At 32.8% G+C, this 24,161-nt stretch overlaps 2 protein-coding genes across 3 annotated transcripts; both read left to right on the forward strand.

The window, feature by feature from the left end:
• Positions 1 to 1,203: 1,203 nt before the first annotated feature.
• LOC106670526 (GPI ethanolamine phosphate transferase 2) lies at positions 1,204 to 11,710 on the forward strand. Its single transcript, XM_024228567.1, has 13 exons — positions 1,204 to 1,360; positions 3,438 to 3,641; positions 3,693 to 3,885; positions 3,949 to 4,158; positions 4,351 to 4,676; positions 4,737 to 4,936; positions 5,008 to 5,195; positions 7,225 to 7,771; positions 7,825 to 7,984; positions 8,047 to 8,153; positions 10,964 to 11,139; positions 11,199 to 11,359; positions 11,420 to 11,710. The coding sequence occupies exons 2-13, from the start codon at positions 3,493 to 3,495 to the stop codon at positions 11,652 to 11,654; spliced, it is 2,652 nt and encodes an 883-aa protein (XP_024084335.1). The 5' UTR covers positions 1,204 to 1,360; positions 3,438 to 3,492; the 3' UTR covers positions 11,655 to 11,710.
• A 2,589-nt stretch (positions 11,711 to 14,299) lies between these two features.
• Positions 14,300 to 22,824, forward strand: LOC106670587. 2 transcript variants are annotated; one of them, XM_014401071.2, is made up of 16 exons: positions 14,300 to 14,398; positions 16,504 to 16,630; positions 16,693 to 16,817; positions 16,884 to 17,106; positions 17,270 to 17,472; positions 17,526 to 17,696; positions 17,753 to 17,905; positions 17,964 to 18,185; positions 18,247 to 18,569; positions 18,628 to 18,795; positions 18,854 to 19,068; positions 19,129 to 19,298; positions 19,397 to 19,573; positions 19,639 to 20,268; positions 20,406 to 20,945; positions 21,045 to 22,824. In XM_014401071.2, exons 2-16 carry the CDS (start codon positions 16,521 to 16,523, stop codon positions 22,232 to 22,234), a joined length of 4,620 nt encoding a protein of 1,539 aa, XP_014256557.1. In that variant the 5' UTR covers positions 14,300 to 14,398; positions 16,504 to 16,520; the 3' UTR covers positions 22,235 to 22,824. The 2 variants fall into 2 exon arrangements, with proteins under 2 accessions (XP_014256557.1, XP_014256556.1); XM_014401070.2 differs by lacking the exon at positions 14,300 to 14,398 and adding an exon at positions 16,175 to 16,287.
• Positions 22,825 to 24,161: the final 1,337 nt, after the last annotated feature.

The raw sequence follows: 24,161 nt of genomic DNA on the forward strand, positions 1-24,161 counted from the left end.
TGTGTGCAGAGTGTAGCACCTAAGAAAGTAATAAATGGAGTAATTATTTTGTACAAACTATGTGTTTACTGATGTGAAAATATTTTTTTTTTTATTGGGCAAACTACATTGACCATTGCCAGCCCTCAATTTTCCTGTCTTTTTCACTTGTTTTATTCTTCTAATTTCTTTTCCTGTTTCCCAGATCAAGTCATGATGTATGATATAATGGTCACCAGCTATCTCTTTTCTTTTCACATTGCTAGCTTCTCTGTTTCTCAGGGCCTCTTCAATTGTGGATAAAATGACATAAATAACAAGCACTTACACAAAACCTAATAAATAATCTGGTTAGCATTCGCTCTACTCCAGAGTATTCCTCAGGGTAAAACCCTGCCATTTACGCTAATAAATAACATGTATACACCATAATATCTATAATAAACAATATTCCTTAGGGTAATTGGGAATTCATGAAAATAAATACACTCAATCCAATAAACAACACAATTAAAAATAAAAATATTTATGACACAGAGATAATGGATGGTATGAATGGTGCCTGCTGCCATGACCCAAGGCTGTGCATAGTTCATTTGGGACTGTATTTCTTTCTTTGCAGTCTGGTCATTGGTCTCACCCCATTAGAAGAATTTTATGGAAGATTATTTAGGAACATAGAAAATATCCAAGAATAGAACCTTGGTGTAAACAATCTGAAATTGAGAGAAAAGGGACTGTAGAATGTTGCTTTAACTTTAAGAGAAGATAGCTTTAACTCTGAGTTCTGTCAGACAGAAGGACATAAGGTTAGTAGCAGTAGAAAAGAAAGTGAAAAAATGCATTAGCTTCCATATAAGTAAAATTATGATTTATGAAGCCAAATGCATTGAAAAAATCAGGCAGAACAATAAGAGTATACTAATTTTTGGCTGATATCGTGTTTGAGAAGGCTGTCTCACAACTAGTCAGATTGCAACGAGATTAAGGGCTTAATTAATTATTCTAAATCATGAATTTTACTAATTTATAATCTTGAAATATTTGTTTTTTTACTATTGGGAAAGTAAAGGAAAACATGTTTTTTTAAACGTTGAAAGACTTTGATCTTATGCTTACCACAATGGAATATTAATTATTACATAATTTTTATTCCACGATTGACGTCAATGTTTACTGTAGACGTTTCGAGGCGGTCAATTCAATCCAAGTTAACGTTTGAAACCTCCAAAAGATAATTTCGAGATAACGTTCAATTCAAGTTTTGATCCCTGAACTAAGCAATTGAACTATCTTCAAAACTTTAAATTAAAATTTTAAAAAATGTGTAAAGTTAATAAAAGGCTACAGTATTCAATTATCCTTAACTCAATAATGATGTGTAAGTATTTTTTTTAATAGAAATAGAAATATTAAAAACAGATTGTTGATAAGTTTGTTTATAAAGCATGTATTTCATTAGTTAATATGTATTTATTTAGGTTGTAATATAAGTTTTTAATTTAATAAAAATGGAAGCATTCACGCCAATAAATACATTAACTCTCAAAACACACTAGAGGAAACAAAAATATCAGCACTATGTACAGTAAAACCACCCTGTTTCTTCCAAGAATCAGAACGGGGGACCCAGATACTCGCTCTCAGTGTTCAAGCAAGCATAAAGTGTGTGTCAACCTTGCATGGCTCAACCGTGCTGTATACGTGTAAGCTTCTCTGCTGATCTGGCCCACCGACACGCCCCTTTCTTTTGATCTTTTTTTTATTTTATTTATATTTTTTTTAACTTAAGAGGGCTGGATCACAGTGATTAAGTCTGGAGGTTGAGACATCCCGATATTAGCCACCTTGTCCGCCTTTTCTCTTCCAGACCTATATGTCCGAGTACCGAGACAACCAATGGCAGAGCAGGTACACAGAGCCACCATCTGTTTTAAATCACCACAAGCCGGTGCCAAATTGCATACAATCCCGCCGTATAAACAGTACAGTGTGGTGGGAGGGGCCGTGCCATGGTGAAGACGAGGCAAAAACAAGCAAATTTACTGATGAATTAAAACTCAGTTTAGCCATTATTAATTTTTTAAATTTCAATTTTCTGTAGTTTTGGACAATTTTGTAAAAAAAATTTTAAATTGCTTTTATTGTTTAAACATGCGGCCACCGAGGTTGGGCTCCAAGTACTGATAATGCTAGGTCATTCCAGCCCCCAACACAATCACTTCCTAAAACCAAACCAATTCACTCACTCATTTTTAAATACATTCATTCCTATTTATGTACCATCATTTGTTTATGGCAGTATAGTACTCAATATTCCTCCATCACCCTTTACTATTATATAACTAACCTAATTGATGGTCGATGAGGTATTCCACCATCAACACTCTCACAATACACATTCATGCTAACAAATATATTCTATACGCTAGGGGCGTACAATAAGCTGTTGTATACAGCTGCAGAGCTCAGGGAGAACTCCTCCAGTTCCTGGTATCTTGGTATGCTAGGGGACATAAAAATATCAGTACTGTACAATATAACACAACCCTTTTACTCCAAAATTTGGAACAGGGGACTCAGATACTTGCTGCTGTGCTCATGCACGATTCTCATATTGGGTGGCTCTCTCTATAGAGGCCCAAGGAGTTGCACCCTTAACTTATGTGGGACCCTGAGTAGAGTACTCGATATTGCTCCATACCCATTTACACTTATATAAATAACCTAATTGAGGGTCGATGGGGTACTCAAATATTCCGCCATCAGCGTTACCATACTAAACATTCATGCTAATAAATACATTCATGCTTGGGGCATAAATATTATCTACAATAAACAACCTTGTTTCCACAAAATTGGAACAGGAGCCCTAATTATAGAGCCCAGGAATTGCACACTTTAATTAGATAGGATACTGGGAGTATACTTGGATACTTGGGGAGTACTCAATATTCCTCCTTGAACATTTACACTTATATAAATAACCTAATTGAGGGTCGATGGGGTACTCAATATTCCACCGCCCTCCCATACATACATTCATGCCAATAAATACATTTACTCTCACTAGGGACACAAAACTACCAATATTATATCCAATAAACAACCCTATTTCTTCAGGGGGAGTTGGTGGCCGCAACAGTTTAGACATTGACACGGCGCTTATCACTGTAAGGCAAAGGTCCTGGGTTTGAATCCAGTGTCCCTGTATTTGAACTTTGGACCCAACATACTTACAAATGGGCTTTTTTTTTCCCCCAAAAAGACCGGCACACTGAGGATTCACATAAACTTGTAGTTGAAATACCCCTGTTAAAATAAATAAATTAATTAAAAAAAAAAATGATTGGCATTCCTACATGCTCTCTATATGGAGCTTGAAACTGTTAAGTTGTTTAAGAAAGTTTTGTTTAATTTCATTTTATGCAATACCTGAGGTTGTTTTTCTTTTCTAGGGTCATGGTGCTAGTTTTGTTAATAAAATATGAAATTGGGCATAAATTTTTTTAAATGATGCCTAAAGAGCAATGTTTGATAATTTATTTGTGCTTCTTGTACCTCATCGGCATATATATTTTCCTTTATGGATTTTTTCCTGAAAGAGTTATTAGTGCACATTCCAGTGTAGAAGATCTTCCAGAAAGAGTTGACGATTTAAAGTAAGTTTTTTTAAATTTATGTTTTGGATTTCTTCTTAAGACTTTATTTAGGTTGGCCCGTAGAGAGTTGTATAAACAAAGGACACCACGGATTGTTTTAATGGTTATCGATGCACTCCGGTATGATTTTGTTGATGGGCCTCAGTCTGAGCAAAACATGCCATATTTGTCGAGTCAACTTCGTAACAACTGTCTTCTCAAGGCTAGAGTCGAACCACCCACAGTAACTCTGCCAAGAATTAAAGTAATTACTAATTACAAATTTTATATTTTAAATGAGAATTTCTGATTGTCTTTTGATCCCTAGGCGTTAATGACTGGGGCGATATCTAGCTTTTATGATGTGATAGCCAATTTTGGCAGTGAAATACTTAAAGATGACAACATTGTTTCACAAGCAATTTCTTCTGATCTGAAGGTGGTGTTTTATGGAGATGATACATGGCTGAAACTATTTCCAAATAGTTTTTTGAGGAGTGAAGGCACGGTTTCTTTCTATGTCAGTGATTTTTTGGAGGTAAACCTATGTCAGTATGATTCTTTTAAACCAGCACTATTAAAGTTAAGTTTTAATACAAATTTACAAAAAAAAAAAAAATTCCAGGAAATAAATTTGTACAAATTAATAATTTTAAACATTATCTTATTCTGACAAGAGTATATAAAGTTTCTTCTTTCCCAGAATGCCAATGTTTCCTAATGCATACAGGTGGATGACAACATAACACGCCATATCGATCATGAACTTGAAGCAAACGACTGGGAGATCATGATACTCCATTATCTTGGGCTTGATCATATTGGTCACATCGATGGCCCGTTCAGTCCTCATGTTAATCCTAAACTGCTAGAATTGGATGGGATTATTGCTAAAATTGACTCAGGGCTGAAGATAAAAGATCCTTCGAATCCGGGCATCTTGGTGATATGCGGCGACCACGGCATGAAAGACTCGGGTGGACACGGGGGCACTTCGTTGTCCGAAGTGCTGGTACCTTTGGCTCTGCTCAATTATAAATGCGATCCAAGCTTTAGGTGAATTTTTCTTATTGTAGTTTGTCATTTGGGATAGCATAATTTTTCATTTCTTTTTAGCCATGAAGAAGTGAAACAAGTCGATCTTACACCCTTACTGTCTATTTTACTCGGTTTGCCCATTCCAGGCGGAAGTGTTGGAAAAATTAACATGAGGATGCTCTCCGGCCTGGATAGAAAAACAGCCCTTTATTCCCTACATTACAACACACTTAGGATGTTTGAGCTGTTCAAAACGAGCAATCCAATTTCTGGAATAGGTAGTAAAAATAAACAAACATATAACAGCCATCTTAAGTTTGTAAAATAATAAATAGCAAATATTTTTCAGAGCATGAAATTACAAAAGGAATACAATTCTATAAAAATTGGGTCTTAAGTAATTACACAAACAATGATTATTACCCAGCTGCTATCAGATTTTCAAATGCACAAAACGAAATGTCTTCTGTCATTATTAAGAACAGCATTAGTTTTGACGATTATGTTTTGCTGATTGCAGTTATTCTAATATTACAGGTAAGAATTTACTGACCTATGAAGTTTGTTCATGACATGATGAATCTGTATTTGGTCTTTTCTAATCATATTGGTCAGCAACAATTCCAGTACTGAAAATAGGAGAAGACAAAAAATGCCTGACATACAAAACAAACGAGGTTAGACACAAAAATGGTTGTAAAAGTAAACTACAAGAATTTACTAGCAATATTTAATTATTATCAGATAATGGGATATCTTTTGTACACAATGCCACAAACAAAGGTGCTGTCAATCTGTTGAAAATTAAGTTATCTGTTTTTTGTGTTTATTTCTTTCAGCCATTTTGTAACAGGAAAATTTACTTTTTTTTAAAAATATGTTAACTTCATTGTGCTAATGCACATTACAGTTGTGATCATATACTAAATATAAAATATAACTTGAAACTTGTCTTGACAAACATCAGCGGCATTCCTCACTTAATGAGGTTATTAATAAATTTGGTAACTTGCAATAAATAATTATTTAACACCAATAGATATCTAAAACTTGCAAAACAAGATTCAATAAATAAGGAATTTAATTTTAGAACTAAGTTTTTTAAATTATAGATCAAGTTGGACTAGTCAAAAGGCTTCATTCGCTAACTCGCAACTTCCAACTCAACTGGTAGTTCAAACTCGAAAAACATTTAGATAACATACTTTTTTGACGTTTTTTTAGACTTTTGATATTTCCTTAGTTTTAGAAACTATTTCTACATATTGTGACCAATTTTTAACAAGATTGCTACACGAGATCAAGTTGAACTAGTCAAAAGGCTTCATTCGCTAACTCGCAACTCCTGACTCAAACTCGAAAAACATGTAAATAACTTGGAGTATCTTTTCCTTTTCAGTCATCTTTGTATTCTTGGAGTTGATTGGCTGTGGTCAATTTCTTGCATCAGTTGGTTTGTGGTGAACCAGCAGTGATGATTGAACATTAGGAATGTCCAAGTCTTTGTGGATAGTTTGCTTCTGAACATACCATGGAGCATTTTTTATTTACTGGGTATGGTTCTCAATTGCTTGCATCTTTTTAATTTGCGAGTCAGAGGCTGATGAACATTATTGCCTTACTTAAATAAGTCACTTAATGTGGAGAGGGATGGTTTTACTGGCAAGATGTTTTACTGCATAACATTTGATGCCAATTCCATGTGACAATATTTTTGATATGGGTTTCCCATACTAGCTTTTGGTCTAGGTCTTAGATATCGCACCAATTGAGTAGATGTTACGGTTTCCCCTTCAACAAAATTACTTCATTTGACATGAGAAAAATTAGACATCTTGCGTCTTCATTGGGTTCACTTTTATCCTCCATCTTTTACTCCAGTTGTTGCTGTCATGAATTCCTGTAGCACAGAATAGGCTTCTTCATCTATCTTTGTACAATATAGCGACATCACTGGCAAAGCAGGCTATTTTTAAAACCGTATTTGTTGGGAAATTACTTAAAAAGAGAAGGCTGTGATACTCCTGATTTAATTATGTAAGACTGTGAGACTTCTCTGTAGCACGCTGAATATCTTCAATTTGTAAGATGGGAATGTGCGATGCAGTACAGGGAATAATCAAGATGAGGCTTCAATGTTATTAATAGGCCTGGGTGCTACATTTTGTGAAATGCCTTAAACAGCCCTAGACAGACTTTCTTTTCCTCGTATGTGCCTAATATTTCAGTAACCGTCCTGTGGAGTTGATGAGGACAGGAGTGAGAGATCTGAAACTGAACTGGTCGTGTGGGATTACTGGCTCCAAGTGTAACATTAGCTTTGTAGGAGGAGTCTTTCAAAATACTTCCTAGTTTGGCAATCATGATGATGTGGGAAGTAGGTTGTATGCAAGATGGTATTATCAATTTGTGTGAAAAACACCATCTCTTTACAGTTTAATATTTAATTTTATTGATTAAAATGTTTTTGTGTGTTGTACATAATTCATTGTGATTATTAAAAGAAATGATTTAGAAAATCAATACTGTATAAATACATAGATTTTTAAATTATTTTTGTTTTCAGGTGGTGCTGTTTATTTTGGCCTATAACGCTTTTCTGGAATTTAATTTTAAGCAGTTCAGTGGACAAAATTTCCTGATTTTCTTGAGTTTTGTGGGGTTTCATTACTTCTGTTGTATGATAAATGAATGCGATTCTAAACTATGCTCCATTACTTACAAACACGTCGCTTTAGTTATTTGTCTTTTTGCGATTGTGTTCTACAACATTTTGCTCATCAGTGCAAATTTTCCCTATTCAAAACTATGGTCCAGGTTGAGGCCAGACACGATCTATATAATGCTCGGTTTGGTTTTTGTCCTTAACTTGGCATCCTTAACTTCAAGCAGCTTCATTGAAGAGGAGCATCAATTTTGGTATTTCGCAGTAACAACACTATCCCTCTACTTGTTGCCTTCTCGGTATCTCCTTTTCTCTCTAGTATTAGCACTTCAGGTATTTCTGAGGAAGCTGAACCAGACCGGTGATAAGTGGGCCCATCTGCCCGACATCGGCGACTGGTTGAATTCAACAGACCATAAACATTATCTGACAATTTATTATGTCATAGGTAATAAAATATTAGTTTTTAAAAATCCTCATTTTAATACAAATATTATTTAGGTCTTTGTTTCATCTACAAATGCCAAAGATTCAAGTACAAAAGAAAGATCGTAGATTATTTAGACTGTGTTCTTGCCGTGGGGCAGTTAGTTGCGATATTCCTTCAAAAAATTGCTGTCGGAACGTGTACTTTAGGTTTTGTACATAAAGAAGCATCCTTGTAAATCATTTCACTTATTTGTTTAATGTACGAAGTACTTACTTAGTAGAGTTACTTTTTAGGGGAATAACAGAAGCAAGGGTGTTTTGGGTGTTGACATCAATAAGGACTGCCGTTTTTATTTATTTTTATGAGAAAGAACCTTCTAAGAGAAACAATGAAATATCTGGTAAGTTTTTAAAACTAAGGAATTAATTAAATGACTTAAATTAATTATTTCTTACAATTAATTAAGGTTTTCAGTTGAGATAAAATTGTTGAAAAATGGCAAAAAGGAGGGAAAATTCGAAAGGTGTAATTGAGATGAGAAGTTAGTTTCCGAGTGGATCGAGGTCATGATAGCTCAAGTGGTAGAGCAGCGGTGTATCAAGCCAAAGATCCTGGCAAATTGGGCAGCAACAAAGCAATGCCATTAATTACAATCTAAACATTTTGAAATTTTTGCCTGAAAACAAAACAATTGAATATTATCCATAATGGAAAATAAGAAGAAAGGGAATGATTGCAACCTAAACCTTGTGAAATTTTTGCCTGAAAACAACACAATTGAATATTATTCATAATGGCAAATAAGAAGAATGCAAAAGAACAAGAAGAGCAAAATTACGACCAAAACCTTTTGAAGTTTTTCCCTGAAAACAAGATAATTGAATATTATTCATAATGAAAAATAAGAAGATTAAAAAAAGAACAAGAACGGCATAATTAAAACCAAAACCTTTTGAAATTTTTGTCTGAAAACAACACAATTGAATATTATACATAATGGAAAATAATATTAAGAGGTATAAATATTAAGTGGTAGAGCAACATCAAGCCGAAGATAGTGGGTTCGAATCCCGCTTGTGCCATTGACTTTTTTATCTCAACTGAAAACCTTAATTAATTCTAAGGAAATAAGATGTTTACTATATCAAGACAAGGTTAACAATTCTTATAACTGTTTTAATCGATCCCAATTTAATGAGAATCCTCTTCTTTAACAAGTTTTGTTTGAAGTTGTGGTTTGGAGGTGGCAAATGATGTCTAACCTGTCTCTTTGTCCCATAAGTTTCTATAGGATTCATGTTAGGAAAACTGGCAAATTTATTGTGGTAATCCCAACATCATCCAAGTACTGAGTGCTTCATGTACAATGCTGCTAGGCAAGCTACATATGATTGGGCATTATCATGCATTAACACGAAGTTGATCCATTCTGTATGATAATTAGTTTGAGACGTTGATTCTACTCCATACCATAACAGACTACCTTGAAAAAGCTGTAACTCAAGCATGGCCCATGAGATCATCCAAGTGAGATGCTGATTTGCAAAATCGGCTTTCTTCTGCCTCTCCAGTAGTAGAGAACCTGATGCGGGATGTCTAGAAACTAGGCTATTCTCACGAAAGCCTTCTGAAGGTTGTTTTAGAGAATTACATTACAGCTTTCAAGGAAGGTATTAAATGATGGTTCTGTAGTGCCGTAAGAGCCATAAAATCATCACCTCTAGCCATCGTACATAACGGTCAATCACTACCTTCTTTTTAATCGAGACTTCCAGTGGCCCTAAACTGCTGTAGTTACTGTGGATGGTAGAGTGTGGCACACCTAGGACTTGGACTATGTGGAATAGATACTAAGTCCAAGCAGAATGTGCTAGGTATGCTAGGTCTAGATTTGAAATCTTTGAAGGAGAGGACATCACCAAATCACTCCCCGAGATAAAATGGTCCAAAATCTTGGGGTTTGTGAACAAGTCCAAGAGGTTTATGCAGGACACGTGAGCCGACCAAGTCCCAGACCTTTTAGGGACGGGGTACGAGTCTACCCAGGCATTTAACCCCTCAGGTCTTGGTTGCCCACCCTGCATAATATATAGATACTAAGTCCATTGGGGGCCAAAGCACCTGCCCAGCGAGATCTTCTCGAGTTAAAACCATGCTTTTAAGAAGAAATTAATTTTATACTCATATTTATTGCTTTGTTAAAGAAAACATTTTTTTTTTTTGTCTGAGTGTATTATATTAAAAACTTATTTATTTATAATTCCTTAAATTCACTAATTTCGTGGTCCGCTTGACCAATTAATACATTACAATTGATTAAGGTTTTTAGTTGAGATGAAAAAAAGTTAATGGCACGAGAGGGATTCGAACCCACGACCTTCAGCTAGATATGCCGCTGCTCTACCACCTGAGCTATCGTAACCTCGATCCACTCGGACATCAACTCCCCATCTCAACCCCACCTTATGAGTTTTCCCTCCTTTTGCCATTTTTCAAATGTGTAATCGGTTTGGATTCTCGACGACAACTGAAATGGCGACGGAGAGCTTTAGTTGGTGTACTTCATTTTTAAATCATTAATTCACTACTTTCGTGGTCTGCTTGACCAATTAATACATGACTGTTAATTAAGGTTTTTAGTTGAGATGAAAAAACACTTCACTAAAGCTCTCCGTCGCCATTTCAGTTGTCGTCGAGAATCCAAACCGATTACACGACATTTGAAAAATGGCAAAAGGAGGGAAAATTCATAAGGTGGGGTTCAGATGGGGAGTTGTCCGAGTGGATCAAGGTCACGATAGCTCAGGTGGTAGAGCAGCGGTGTATCTAGCCGAAGGTCGTGGGTTCGAATCCCTCTCGTCCCATTAACTTTTTTTCATCTCAACTAAAAACCTTAATTAATTGTAATTTATTTATAATGAAGGAAAAAGTCAAAAACTGATGTTTTAACATAATCATGAAAATTTGTATATTTTGTTATAATTCTTAATCCACATTTAGAAGTCATAATTGACTGTATTAATTATTTTAATTTAAGTTCTTGGTTTAAACGAAAAAGCAAGTGTCACGAGCAGAATTCAAACCGCCTTGAAAGCCAAAAGTCATGGGTTTGAATACCACTCGAGGCACTTGCTTTTTCAACTGAACCAAGACCTTAGGTTAGGAGTATAATTAATTAAAATAATCTTAATGTTAATTAATATTTTACAGATATGATCTTAAGCAGTTCAATATGTGTTCTCACTTTACTATCCAAAGCTCATAATGTATTTCTTTTCCCTTCAATACTGCTTTTTTCCAACGCATTTTCAAAAGTGCATCCAAAATGTTCCTACTCACAAGCTTTCTTTCACTTCTGCATAGGAAGGTTATTTTACTTCTACCAGGTATGGAAATTTCCATTGACATTCTTGCAAGTTTTAATCAGCGGATGATTTGATTCCAGGGGAATTCGAACAGCATTGCAAATATTGACATATCCGCCGGCTACATAGGCCTCGAGGAATACAACCTCTTCATAACAGGATTGTATGTAGGTCTCAACATGTATTCAGGGCATATTTTGTCATTTGTCTTACTCATAAAGAAATTAGACATAAAGGATAAGTGAGTATAAATTGCCTGAAGTACATATATTTTCCTTTTTGATTTTTTTTTTTTTTTCAGTCTTTCAGCGATAAAGAGCTTCTCAACAATGCTGTTTGTTTCAGCAGTTACAACATTATTTTACATGGTAGTGGTCACATTTGAGAGATACCATCTGTTCATCTGGTCAGTCTTTGCACCCAAGTTAATGTTCATATGTACACAGGCTGCACTCATATCTACATTGATTTTCTCAACTGCCTCCTTTTCACTGTTCTTCAATACATTTAATGTGACCACAAAAAAAATAATTTAAATTTTACTTAAATGCTGTTTCAATGTTGTATAAAATAAAATTTGTACATTATATAATTCTTGTATTATTGTTACTAATGTGTAAATTTGTTACGTATACAACTAGCAGTTTTTGAATGTCTGGTTTATTTTACTTTCTTGCCAGTTAGATAATGCCTGAAAACACATTTCATCAAGAATACAAAGTTCTATAATTATTTTAATTGATATTCTCACAAATAACATTTAAATAAAGTTCTTATTATACAGAGGTAATATGTAATTTGATCATTACAGACCAGTTGTGTATGACAGAGTGGCTTACTTTCTAAAATTGGACCGTTCCTACAATCAAATATTTGAGCCACTACTTCCAAGATAGGATATACCAAGAAAGCATATAAAATGTGATATCATCGAAAATATACAAGCTGGTGTACTTTAGCTCAACCTGTACCTGTATATGGTTTTTACTCTCGACCCACTAACTGTAACCCCTGATTTTTCTGTTTTATATGTATACACTACTTGTCATACTGACTGCTGTAAGTGGTAGAATTTATCAAGAAGGATTTATCAAAGAACTTGGACAATTGAGTAAGAAAATAAATCCACTCAAATCAAAAGTTGTGACATATACATACAAAGAGAATTACTCCAACACATCAATCTACTTTATGCATAATTCAATAAGTTGTTACTTATTTTTTCTACCAAGTAGCTACAGTGATTCTTGATAAACATTCACATTTAGAAACCACGTTAATAAACTTTTAAAAAGACTTCGATGCAGAACATCACAATTCTAAACTCACTTAGACAATCCACATCTTTACATTCAGATCCATTTATTAACACGTAATATACAACAGCCTAATCAGCTGATTTGGATATATACTCTACTGATGTGGGGTACTTGCGCCAAGTCCACCTTTAAGCAAATTGGGCAGCAACAAAGCAATGCCTTTAATTACAACCTAAACATTTTGAAATTTTTGCCTCAAAACAAAACAATTGAATATTATCCATAATGGAAAATAAGAAGAATGAAAAACAACAAGGAGGGCATAATTACAAACAAACCCTTTTGAAATTTTTACTTGAAAACAACACAATTGAATATTATACTTAATGAAAAATAAGAAGAATAAGGAGGGCAAATGACAACTAAACCTTTAAAAATTTTTGCCTGAAAACAACACAATTGAATATTATCCACAATGGCAAATAAGAAGAATAAAAAAGAACAAGAAGACCAAAATTACAACCAAAACCTTTTTTAATTTTTGCCTGAAAACAAAACAGTTGAATATTATCCGTAATGAAAATAAGAAGAATGAAAAAGAACAAGAAGACCCAAATAACAACCAAAACCTTTTGAAGTTTTTGCGAGAAAACAAAATGGTTGAATATTATCCATAATGGAAAATAAGAAGATTAAAAAAGAACAAGAAGGGCATAATTACAACCTAAACCTTTCGAAATTTTTACTTGAAAACAACATAATCCGGCAATAGCTCAGGCAGCTAGCTGGCCGGGGGGGAAACCATAATTGAATATTATTCATAATGAAAAATAAGAAAGTTAAAAAAGGACAAGAAGGGCATAATTACAACCTAAACCTTTCGAAATGTTTACTTGCAAACAATGCAATTGAATAATATCCATAATGGAAAATAAGAAGAATAAAAGAGAACAAGGAGGGCAAATGACAATTAAACCTTTTGAAATTTTTGCCTGAAAACAACACAATTGAATATTATCCACAAAGGCAAATAAGAAGAATGAAAAAGAACAAGAAGAACAAAATTTTCTTTCCAAAACCTTTTTTAAGTTTTGCCTGAAAACAACAGTTGAATATTATCCATAATGGAAAATAAGAAGAATGAAAAAGAACAAGAAGATCAAAATTACAACCAAAACCTTTTGAAGTTTTTGCCTGAAAAAAAACCAGTTGATTATTATCCATAATGGAAAATAAGAGGATTAAAAAAAAAAAAAAAAAAAAAAAAAACAAGAAAGGCATAATTATAACGTAAACCTTTCGAAATTTTTACTTGAAAACAACACAATTGAATATTATTCATAATGGAAAATATGAAGAATGAAAAGATTTATTTTATTAAACAATTTATTAAACTCGGGCCGTATACTACTAGCCAATTAAAAAGAACAAAACAAATTCGGCAAGCACAGTTTAGAGAAATAAATAAATAACACTAATGGTACAAATTTTGCATTATGAATTGCCGAAATCCCCGTGACGAAATTTGACAAAATTGAATTTTTATGTACCTGTCTTGGTGGGAGTTTTTATTTATGTAGTTATATTTGCCGCCTGGAACTGTTCGATGTTTAACTTTCAATTTGTTTTAAATTAATTAATTAATTAATTTTTAAATGGTTTATTTGTCGTATAATTTTCAGTTTCATGTAACATTTTAGCAAATTATTTATATATTTGTGAAATATATATATAAGAAAATATTTACAAAAATGTTTTTAAAAATCAAAAACACGGAATTTTCTAGCGTAAACGTTTATCTGACATTACAAAATCGATTTTGTTTTAAATAATAACATATAAGTTGGTTCTCATTTGTAGGCTAGTAAAGTCTTAATACTTAGGGGTAGTTCTCGATGACCCGTCAGGCAAGGGGCCGAGATGTTTGACGCGCTAAGTCCGTTCAGTTTTCGACAAGCGTCGGCAGCAATCACTTATTACGTAACTTACCAAAAGTCCGAAGCACTGAACGTCTCCTGTTTGTAAGTCCGTCTTTAAGTTATTTAAATATTTTTTAATCCTTAATTAAGAAAATGGGAAGAAGGAACGGTAGAAATACTTCATCTATGATGTTTCGTTGTGTGTGTGTGTGTGTGTGTGTGTGTGTTTTCTTTTTGATTTTTTTTTTGTAATATGCAAAAAATTTTATTGGATTGAGAGGTACAATAAAGAAATATATGTGTATAAATATATTTTTTTAAGTATATACTGAAAAATATTTTATCATTTTAAAGCTTATTTTTATTCGAACATGTTATGTAACACGCTGCTAATACAGTACATTCAACCCTCAAAATCTGTCAACTATAAAATTTGCATATATGAAATTTATCTGTTACTAATGAATTGAAATTGATCAGAAACAGAGTGTAAATTATTGGAAAGAACGAGGTAGAAACGTGTTTTTACACCGCTCTTATGTAACACGAATTGTCCAAAAGGTACAAATCCTGACTGACGGTATTTATAAATGTTTGACCAATTTTGGAATTGGTTGGATTATTTTTTAACATTGTCTTACATAGATGTTCTAGAGAACGATGGTGCTTCTTAAAATTTATATTTTACAGGTTGAATTATTAGAATATTGTTTTTTCTTGTTTTTTAAAGATGAAAATCGTCAAATAGACAAGAATCGGTGTAAAAATATTAATAGTACAAAATAAGAAAAAGCTATATTCGTTTTCAATAACTTTTACCTGCGTATAAACAATTTCCAACCCAAATATTATGCGGAATGATCTTCAATGATCGTTAAATATTCAGAAAAGCGCATCATAGTTAATTGATAAAGAATCTTAAAAATTAACATAAAAAATATTTAACCAAATGATAAAGTAATTGATTTATTTGGTCAATTTTTTAAAAATAATTTGGCATCAATAAATAAATCGGTTGAAGCAGTTCGTTATTTATTTGTCCAAATCAATCAATTGAAGTCAATCAACCAACAAAAAAGAAGAGGAATAGCAATAACGTACTTAATAACAAAACACATATTTTTTCTAAGTCAGACGTTCAAAATGCTAAATTAAGAGAAATAAATAAGTAATTATTAATTTTGTGATATTATTACTGATTTTTATTTTTAAAAAAGTATTTGCTTGGTTAAATTTTACATAATACAACAATTTTTTTTATATTTTATAGTGGTTCATTTGAGGTATCATTTTCGTTTAAACTTGACTTCACTATCTTATTGTTTGGCCAAACTTTTTTTTTAATTAAAAAAAAAACCATTTTTGTTACTACTACTACTACTACTGTTGTTTATTTTTTAAATACTTTGTCAATCGTCTGATTATTTTTCCCAAGTGGCTCTTAGCTTCTTATGAGCTCCTGGTGCAAATCCTAGGAAGTCGACGTTTGGATTTGGGTCGGTCTGGCAACGATGCAATATCGATTTTATAAATCTCGAGTTGTTGAGATAAAAATAAATAACTTTACATTTTATATTACAAACATATTTTACAAATTCTTTGTTTTTCATTGTTTCAATGTTTCTTGAATTTAAGTTGAATTCAAATAAAACATCGTTTTTCTTTCTTGTGACAATGGCCGATTTCCAAAATATTGCCGCCATCGTAGAATTTGTTAAAAACACGGCGTTAAATCTTTTTTTCTTACTACGATTAGTATTTATACAGATTTGATAAATTTGACACGCTGCGCGTTCTTGGAGAATTTCCATGAATGAAATTTTTGTAAATTTTCTTGAAGTGCGTTGTATGGGGGGAGACCCTCAATTAGGTTATTTATATAAGTGGTTAAGGAGGAATATTGAGTACTCCACCCAGTGTCCAACCTAATTAAACGATGTAACTCCTTGACTCTATATCTGGATCCCCTGTTCTAATTTCGAAGAAACAGTGTTGGTTATTGTATATAATATTGATAGTTTTGTGTCCCTAGCAAGAGTGAATGTATTTATTAGTGTGAATGTTTAGCTTGGGAGAGCTGATGGCGGAATATTTAAATATATATGGTTAAAATAGTACTTGAGTTATATTTTTCTGTACACAAAAGGGAATGTTTTACAATTTCAATTAATATAGTTTTTACTGCTTTAATAAGTATTTTGTTGCAGTTTGGTGTTTATAAAACATGTTCAATGAACGCACACCACTCCGTCCGGAGCACAGAAATGGATATACATCACATTTTCGACGATACAACAAGATTGGGATAATTAATTTTCTTAGTTGTGCAATGTTGTAAGTTTACCATTTTGCCTTGTAACTTTTTACTGTTTTTTTAATTTTTTTCTCTCTCCAAGGGTGATTTTAGCTATGACTTTTATAATCCTTTCTTTCGTTTATTTTGAAATGGAGGACGAGCCATTAAATCCGTTTAGTATTGAAACAAATGGTTCATTTGCTCTATCCCTAAGTCTAGAAAATGGTAAAATTTATATATTTAAAATTGTCTAATGGGTTGTAATTTAAAAACAAAACAAAAAACTTCTAGATGAGGACTTTGGTTTGGATGTGAAGCGAGATGAAATTTCAGAAGCTTTCAATTTGGCCAAAATGGATTTAAAGCATAAGGAGAGGCTTGACAGGGAAAATCCAATGATTAGACCAAACAGTCCATCTTACAGACACCAGCAGACTTTGAAAGGGGAAAACGGTTCTTATGTTTATACAGAAAAAGGCTATTTGATGAATAGAGCCATGGAACATTTAATAAGGTGGTTTTTATTTTATATCACAATTAACCAGTAGTAATAATTTTTATATTTTTTAAAAGATTATTTAAATTTTGTAAGATATGATCTCACCAAAATGTATCTCATGATCTTTAAATAATCATTAATTAATGGTCATTAAACATTACACACTTTTTTTTAAAAGAAATCATCCAGAGAAAAGGCAAACCATATCTGAAATTACCACTCATAACTGGCTGAATTTGGAATTCTGCACCAAAGAAAGAGCCAATTGTGAATTTCCATATAGAATGATAAATGGTTATTGTAACAATAAAAAACATCCGATGCTGTGGGGAGTAGCAATGAGACCCTTTGCAAGAGATCTTTCTGCTGATTACTGCGATGGTAATGAGTAATAAAATATTTTTCAATTGAATACAAATTAATTTTAACTTCAGGAATCGGATCTCCAAGATGTGCCAAGGACAAAACATCTTTACCATCATCCAGGCTTATTTCCCTAAAATTGCATAGGCCTGAGTACAAAAGTGATCCTAAGTTTACATACATGTTTGCAGTCTGGGGGCAATTCATAGATCACGATATGACTTCAACAGCACTCAATAAAGGTTAATTTATTTATCTAATTAATGAATTATGATGATTTTATATTTTTGTGATTCAGGTGTGGACGGACAGTTTCTTTCTTGCTGTGGAGGTGTAAACCATCCTGAATGTTATCCCGTCAACATATCCAGTGATGATCCATATTACAGCAAATTCGGTATCAAATGTATGGAATTTGTGAGGAGTGCACCTGCACCAACTTGCAAATTTGGTAAATTTTAAGTGTTATTTTTGAGTCAGTGTTCAGTAATAATTGTTAACATTTTAAGGTCGAAGACAACAGCTTAACCAAGTCACAAGCTATCTTGACGGATCAGTAGTCTATGGTAGCAACCAAGAACTTGCAAACGAGCTCAGAGATTTTTCAGGAGGGAAATTGAGAATGTTTTATACAAAAGATGGTCGAGAGCTTCTTCCAATTTCCACTGATCTAAATGATGGTTGTAATCGGGAAGAGGAGGCAAAAAAGGGGAAATATTGTTTTTTGGCAGGTAAGTTTAAACATTGATTGGTTGATTGGTTTATTAAAAAAAAAAATAAAAAAAATCCTAGGTGACAGCAGAGCTAATGAAAATCTCCATCTGACTTCAATTCATCTCATAATGGCACGACAGCATAACAGGCTAGCTTCAAATTTGTCAATATTAAATCCAAAATGGCAGGACGAGAAGATATATCAGGAGTCTAGAAGGATTGTCATTGCACAGATGCAACATATCACTTATAACGAATTCCTGAAACCCCTTTTAGGCGAAGAAACTATGGAGAAATATCGTTTAAACCCGGAAGATTATGAATACAATGAGGATATTGACGCTTTGATGAACAACAATTTTGCAGCTGCAGCTTTCAGATTCGCTCACACATTACTTCCAGTAAACTAAATTACGACAGTTTACAATGGCCAGTCGTCTCACGGTAGATTTTTTCCAGAAATTGATGAAAATCGCAGCAAATAATGCCACGTCACCGGAGCTTGTGTTGCTTCATAAAATGCTGTTCAATCCGTTCCGTCTCTATGATGCGGGAAGTCTGGACTCAGTTATTACCAGTGCGATGAACACAAGGACAGATAAACTTGATAGATTTTTTAACACTGAGGTAAACAATTACATTTAAAAATTATTAATTAAAATAATTAATGTATTTACAATTTCAGACAACTCAACACCTTTTTCAAGACTTAAAAAATGTAACAAACAAGACATGTGGATTGGATCTTGTGACGCTGAATTTGCAGCGTGGACGGGACCACGGTCTACCAGGATACACTGAATGGAGGAAGTTCTGCAATCTCTCTCAGATTAAATCATTTGCAGATTTACAGCACATAATGGACAAAGATTCTGTTCACGTTTTAAAGAAATATTACAAGTAATTGATTGAAGATTATTAGCTCTGTATTAAAAGTTATTGACTATATTTTTCTATTAGGGACATTGAGGATATTGATTTATATTCTGGGGCATTATCAGAAAATCCCGAGGAAAATGCGATCCTTGGACCAACTGCAACATGTTTAATAGCAAAGCAATTTCATAAAATCAAATTTGGTGATCGTTATTGGTATGAAGTAGAAGAAAAGCCACAAGGATTTACAAAAGGTTTACTATTTAAAATAAAACAATATTGCAATTTTCATAATAATTTATTAAACATTTCAATTTTTTATACAGTAGCACAAATTATTATTATTTTGTAGAACAACTGAGAGAAATAAAGAAAACAACATTGGCTAAAATAATTTGTGACAATTCAGATTCAATTGAAGTTATACAAAAGTATGTGATGGAAATCATGGAAGACAGTAATGATCAGATCAATTGTGATAGTCTTGAAGAAGTAAATCTTCAGTTGTGGTCAGATTCGCACAGTCAGGGTAAGGATAAAGTCAGGTTTTAAAAAATAATGTTTAATAGATGTTTAACAAAAATTTTGAAGCAGGACAGTTACAAAGTTTAGAAAAAAGGAATGGGACAAAGCCATCTGTTATAAAACTATATGCATCAACTACTCTGGTCCAAGGAGAGATTTTTGGTGGCTATGACAACGGGGACTTTGTAAAATTGTTTGATGGTACTTTGCCAGCTGAAGTTTATGTTGATAACTTCACAGACCCAAATGGGTATGATGTCAGTGCAATTATCGAGTGGAAAGGGGTCGCAGTAAACAACTCATTATCAGGGTCATACAGCCTCCCAGTCATGAGGAACTCGGTGGTCAAATATTGGAAAGGGAATTTCACTGCGCTTGTGAAATACAAATGGGGCGGCTCTTTGGACATAATCGAGCCATATAAGATCTACAAGTGCAAACTCATGTTTAACGATTTTAACAAAAAGGCGAGAATGACGCTCAAAGGGAAAACCGTAAAAGACCCTGAAAGCTGTACGATAATGCTAGCGGGTTCTTTCTATAAAAAACCATTTTACTGCGCCTTGACACCTTGGTGGTGCTCTGATGAAAAGATTTTCTACTGGTCTGGCGATGCTGAACTTATTATAAGAAAATTAGCAGCAAACGTTACCGTCCCAGAAAAACTGAATTATAAAGCTGTACCACTTGTCAAACTGGGTAAGAATAGTGGTGATGGGCTTGTAAATTTTGTGATTTTATTATCTTTAATTAATCCTCAAAACATAATTTAATTATAGAGATAAGGTAAACATTTAAAATCAGATAATTTAATAATATGTGAAATGTTATTTTAGATGGCAATGAAGATTATATTGCTAAAAACATAGCAAAAAACAATAAATCTGAAAAAATTATTACTGTCAGTACATTTATTGGAGGTGAAATAACGGCAAGTTTGGACATACGAAATTCCATAAATATTTACAACTGTACATTTCCAATGAGTATAAACACAGAAGATTTTATAAGCTCTGATGAACACTGTATGAAAACACGTTTGGAGTTTAAAGGAAGTACGATCAGCAATAATACTCTTGCGGGATCTTTCAGTTTATCAGTATTTAATAGGATCTGGACTGGGAATTTCACCGCTCTAGTCACCTCTGAAAAGGGCGGCTCTATGTGTACCATTGAGCCTGAAAAACTTTATAAATATATTATTATTTTTGACCCGTCTAAACAACTTTCGTCTGTTGAGGAAAAAACAAACTCAGAGAGTTGTACAATCATGTTAAGTGGAAAGTTTAACGGAAGAATGTTTGACTGGAATGGAAATTTAGAGATTAAGTTGAAAATTTATATGCCTGAGAATTTCCAAACAAATTCAGAATTAAGTAAGAAATGCTTTTTTTTTTTTGTTACACGATTATATGAAATTGAAGTAATATGTTTGTTTTAAAATTAAATTTTAACCGAAATTATTTTTTTTACAGATGGCAATGAAAAAATGTTCAAAAGGATTTTGAACGAAGAACCCCCAAAGCCAGTTTTCAATAAAATTAAAACCACCATAGTAGGTGGGGAAATTTTAGGCTTTGGCGATGATGGCAAGGCAATACAAATTTTTGATGGGAAATTTCCAGCGGCTGTAAATTTTGACAATATTACTGATCCATTTAGTTTTGATAATAGTCCGAGAATCAGTTGTGAAGGGATTTTTTCTAACAACAGTATATCAGGGACATTTATTTGGCCAATAACTAAAGAAGAAAAGACAAAATATTGGAGAGGAAATTTCACTTTGAATGTTTATTATTTACAATCTCCTTTGTTTGTAATAGAGCCTCATAAAAATTACACGTGCAAGCTCGTATTCAACATGATTCAGCAACCGTCTTTAAAGGAGGAAGGCAACAGCGAGGAAGACACCTGCATCATCATCGTTGGACTGTGGATTTACAAACAACCCTTTTACTGCTATTTAATGCCTTGGTCTTGCAATAATAACAAAGCTTATTATTGGAATGGAGATGTCGAGGTGATTTTAAAGAGTCGAGGATTGAATTATTATCCTCAGAATGATTATTCACAATTTATGAATGATCACAAGAATGATTCGTACCACAATACTTTTATTAATATACATAGGCATACAGTAGAGGGCAAAGTGAGGAATGGCTATGTTAAAGTTTACCGACCGAACAAACTGGAAGTCTGGAACGGTGGTCTTCCAGTTGATATCCAGCTACCCGTCTTTTGGCAGCCGGACCCAGACGTGAACAATTTGCATGACAACTACACGCATGGAGTTCTATTCAGCTGTTCATTCTTCCAATCTTCTATCCAAGGATCTTTCAAGCTACCACAGTATACGAAATTCGGTTTGATAGAATGGGCAATAGGGACATTTTCGTTTCAAGTCGCCCCTTTAAAAGGGGGTACTTTGTATGATATGCTTATGCCAAATGTTGAGTATTATTCGTCAATTCACTTTCACGATATTGACAAAAAAATGCCAATTTTGCATCTCGAGAATGGCAAGACGTTCGGCGGAAGACAAAATTTGAACATGACAATTTTAATTTTAGGCAAGCATAATTTTGGTCCGAGCAAAACATTCACTTGGAATGGGAAATTTTATATCATCATTGACAACATCCCATACATGCAAAGATTAATATAAAAGGTTGTCTCCCAAAATTGTTTAATTGGAAAAAACGTAGATTTTTATTTAAGAACTGGCATTGAATTAGAGGTATAATTTAATAATTTAGCATCAAGAAATTTAAATAACTCAATATATTACAGTAGAATCTGTATTTAACTATAAAACTGTACATATTTGATTTAAAATGCATTTTATTGTGATTTTATTGTACATTTAGGTTAAGTTTACTTAACAATAAATAAGTTATTTTATATTATTAGGAACCATTATAACCATCATCATTATAAATGCAATCTGATATGTAAAATGAAGACAGTATTATATTATTATGGAAATATTTTTTTTAATAAGAAAAAATATCTGTCTGTCATCACATTAGAAAAACAATTGTAAGAAGAAATGCAATTGTTTTTAAAAGCACTTTATCCCTGGATATTTGAAACTAATACAATAAAATGACTATTTTAAGGTTTTTAAAAGTTTAATTAATTCTTTTTATTTACTTTTATAAATGATTTTGAATTGAATGCTATTGAGCATTAAAGAAACAAAGATTTTACACTAATGTAAGTACAATGAAGTTAATAAAATTTACATTTTTAGAAGAATGTGTTGAAAGTTATTATTCCTTGTCTACACAGAAAAATTCGAAAAGGTAAGTAAATAAATGTAATCCAATTTTGTAAGTGTTTATTTTGTGAGTTTGTTCTGCTTTTTATCCTTGCCCAGTAAACCTTTTAACATTTATTTTATTTTTACATGTCCTATACATTACATTTAAATAAATATTTTAGTTTTTGTCCCTGTCTCTACTTGTTTTAAACAAACTTATGAAGCTAATCTTTTATATATAAATTTAAAAAAGTGTACAATAAAAATTATAAAATAACACAAACTATAAAATGAAATTACACAATAAAAATTGAATATAACACTTGTGATATATTTTAAACCAATGTTATTTTATATGTTATATAATATAAGATATATAATATATATATACAGGGTGGCCCCAATCGATTCGGCTACACTTCCAGATCTTATAGGAAATTGAACGCTGAGTAAAAAAAGTCCTATGAACCTGTGTCTGCAAACCCTTCAGTAGTAAACCATTAGCCTGACTGAAAACAGCTCGAAACAACATCTGTAGAGGATTAATTTTTGCGTCGAATGAGATAAAAACCAGCCTGATCAGCCGAAAATTTCATTTTTGGTGATTTTTTGAAGTTAGGAGGTGAAGGAGTATACAAAATTCACCATTTCTAACATTTTTATCAAAAATTCACAACTTGAACACCCTATCAAAAAATTCTCTGTTAGATTTTATCCGTTAGATGTACTCAGTGTTCAATTTCCTATAAGATCCGGAAGTGTGGCTGAATCGAATGGGGCCACCAATGTATATATATAAATACAATAAAAATCATAAAATAACACAAACTATAAAATGAAATTACACAATAAAAATTGAATATAACACTTGTGACATATTTTAAACCAATGTTATTATTATTATTATTATAATGTTATTTAGAATATTGTTAAATGTAAAAATGTTTTTCTTTTTTCTTCTCATGTTCTTTCTTTACTTTTGTTGTTTGTGTTTGTTTGCATTCTCTATGTTGTAAGAACATGATTGGCCTGAAAATATAATCTAAATTGCAGTTTCATTGAGAATGTTTTGCAATGTGAATGAAAAAAAAGTCTGTATAAAATTTGACATTTATTTATTCCTCATTAGTTTCCAACTTTTTGCCTGTCATTTAGAAAGTAGACCATTTTGTATTGTTGGAGGTCCAAAGTCGTGGAACGTACAGTACTATATGCTCCGAGTGTCTTTAATCAGTTTATAGGGATAAAAATTATGATACAAAGCGTCATTATGAAAAATTAAGGTGATGTACCAAATCGATGGTAAACTCGTGCTTCACACTCAAATATT

This window comes from Cimex lectularius, unplaced genomic scaffold (genome assembly GCF_000648675.2).
Source record: "Cimex lectularius strain Harlan isolate CLEC.00 unplaced genomic scaffold, Clec_2.1 scaffold153, whole genome shotgun sequence".
Lineage (NCBI taxonomy): Eukaryota > Metazoa > Arthropoda > Insecta > Hemiptera > Cimicidae > Cimex > Cimex lectularius.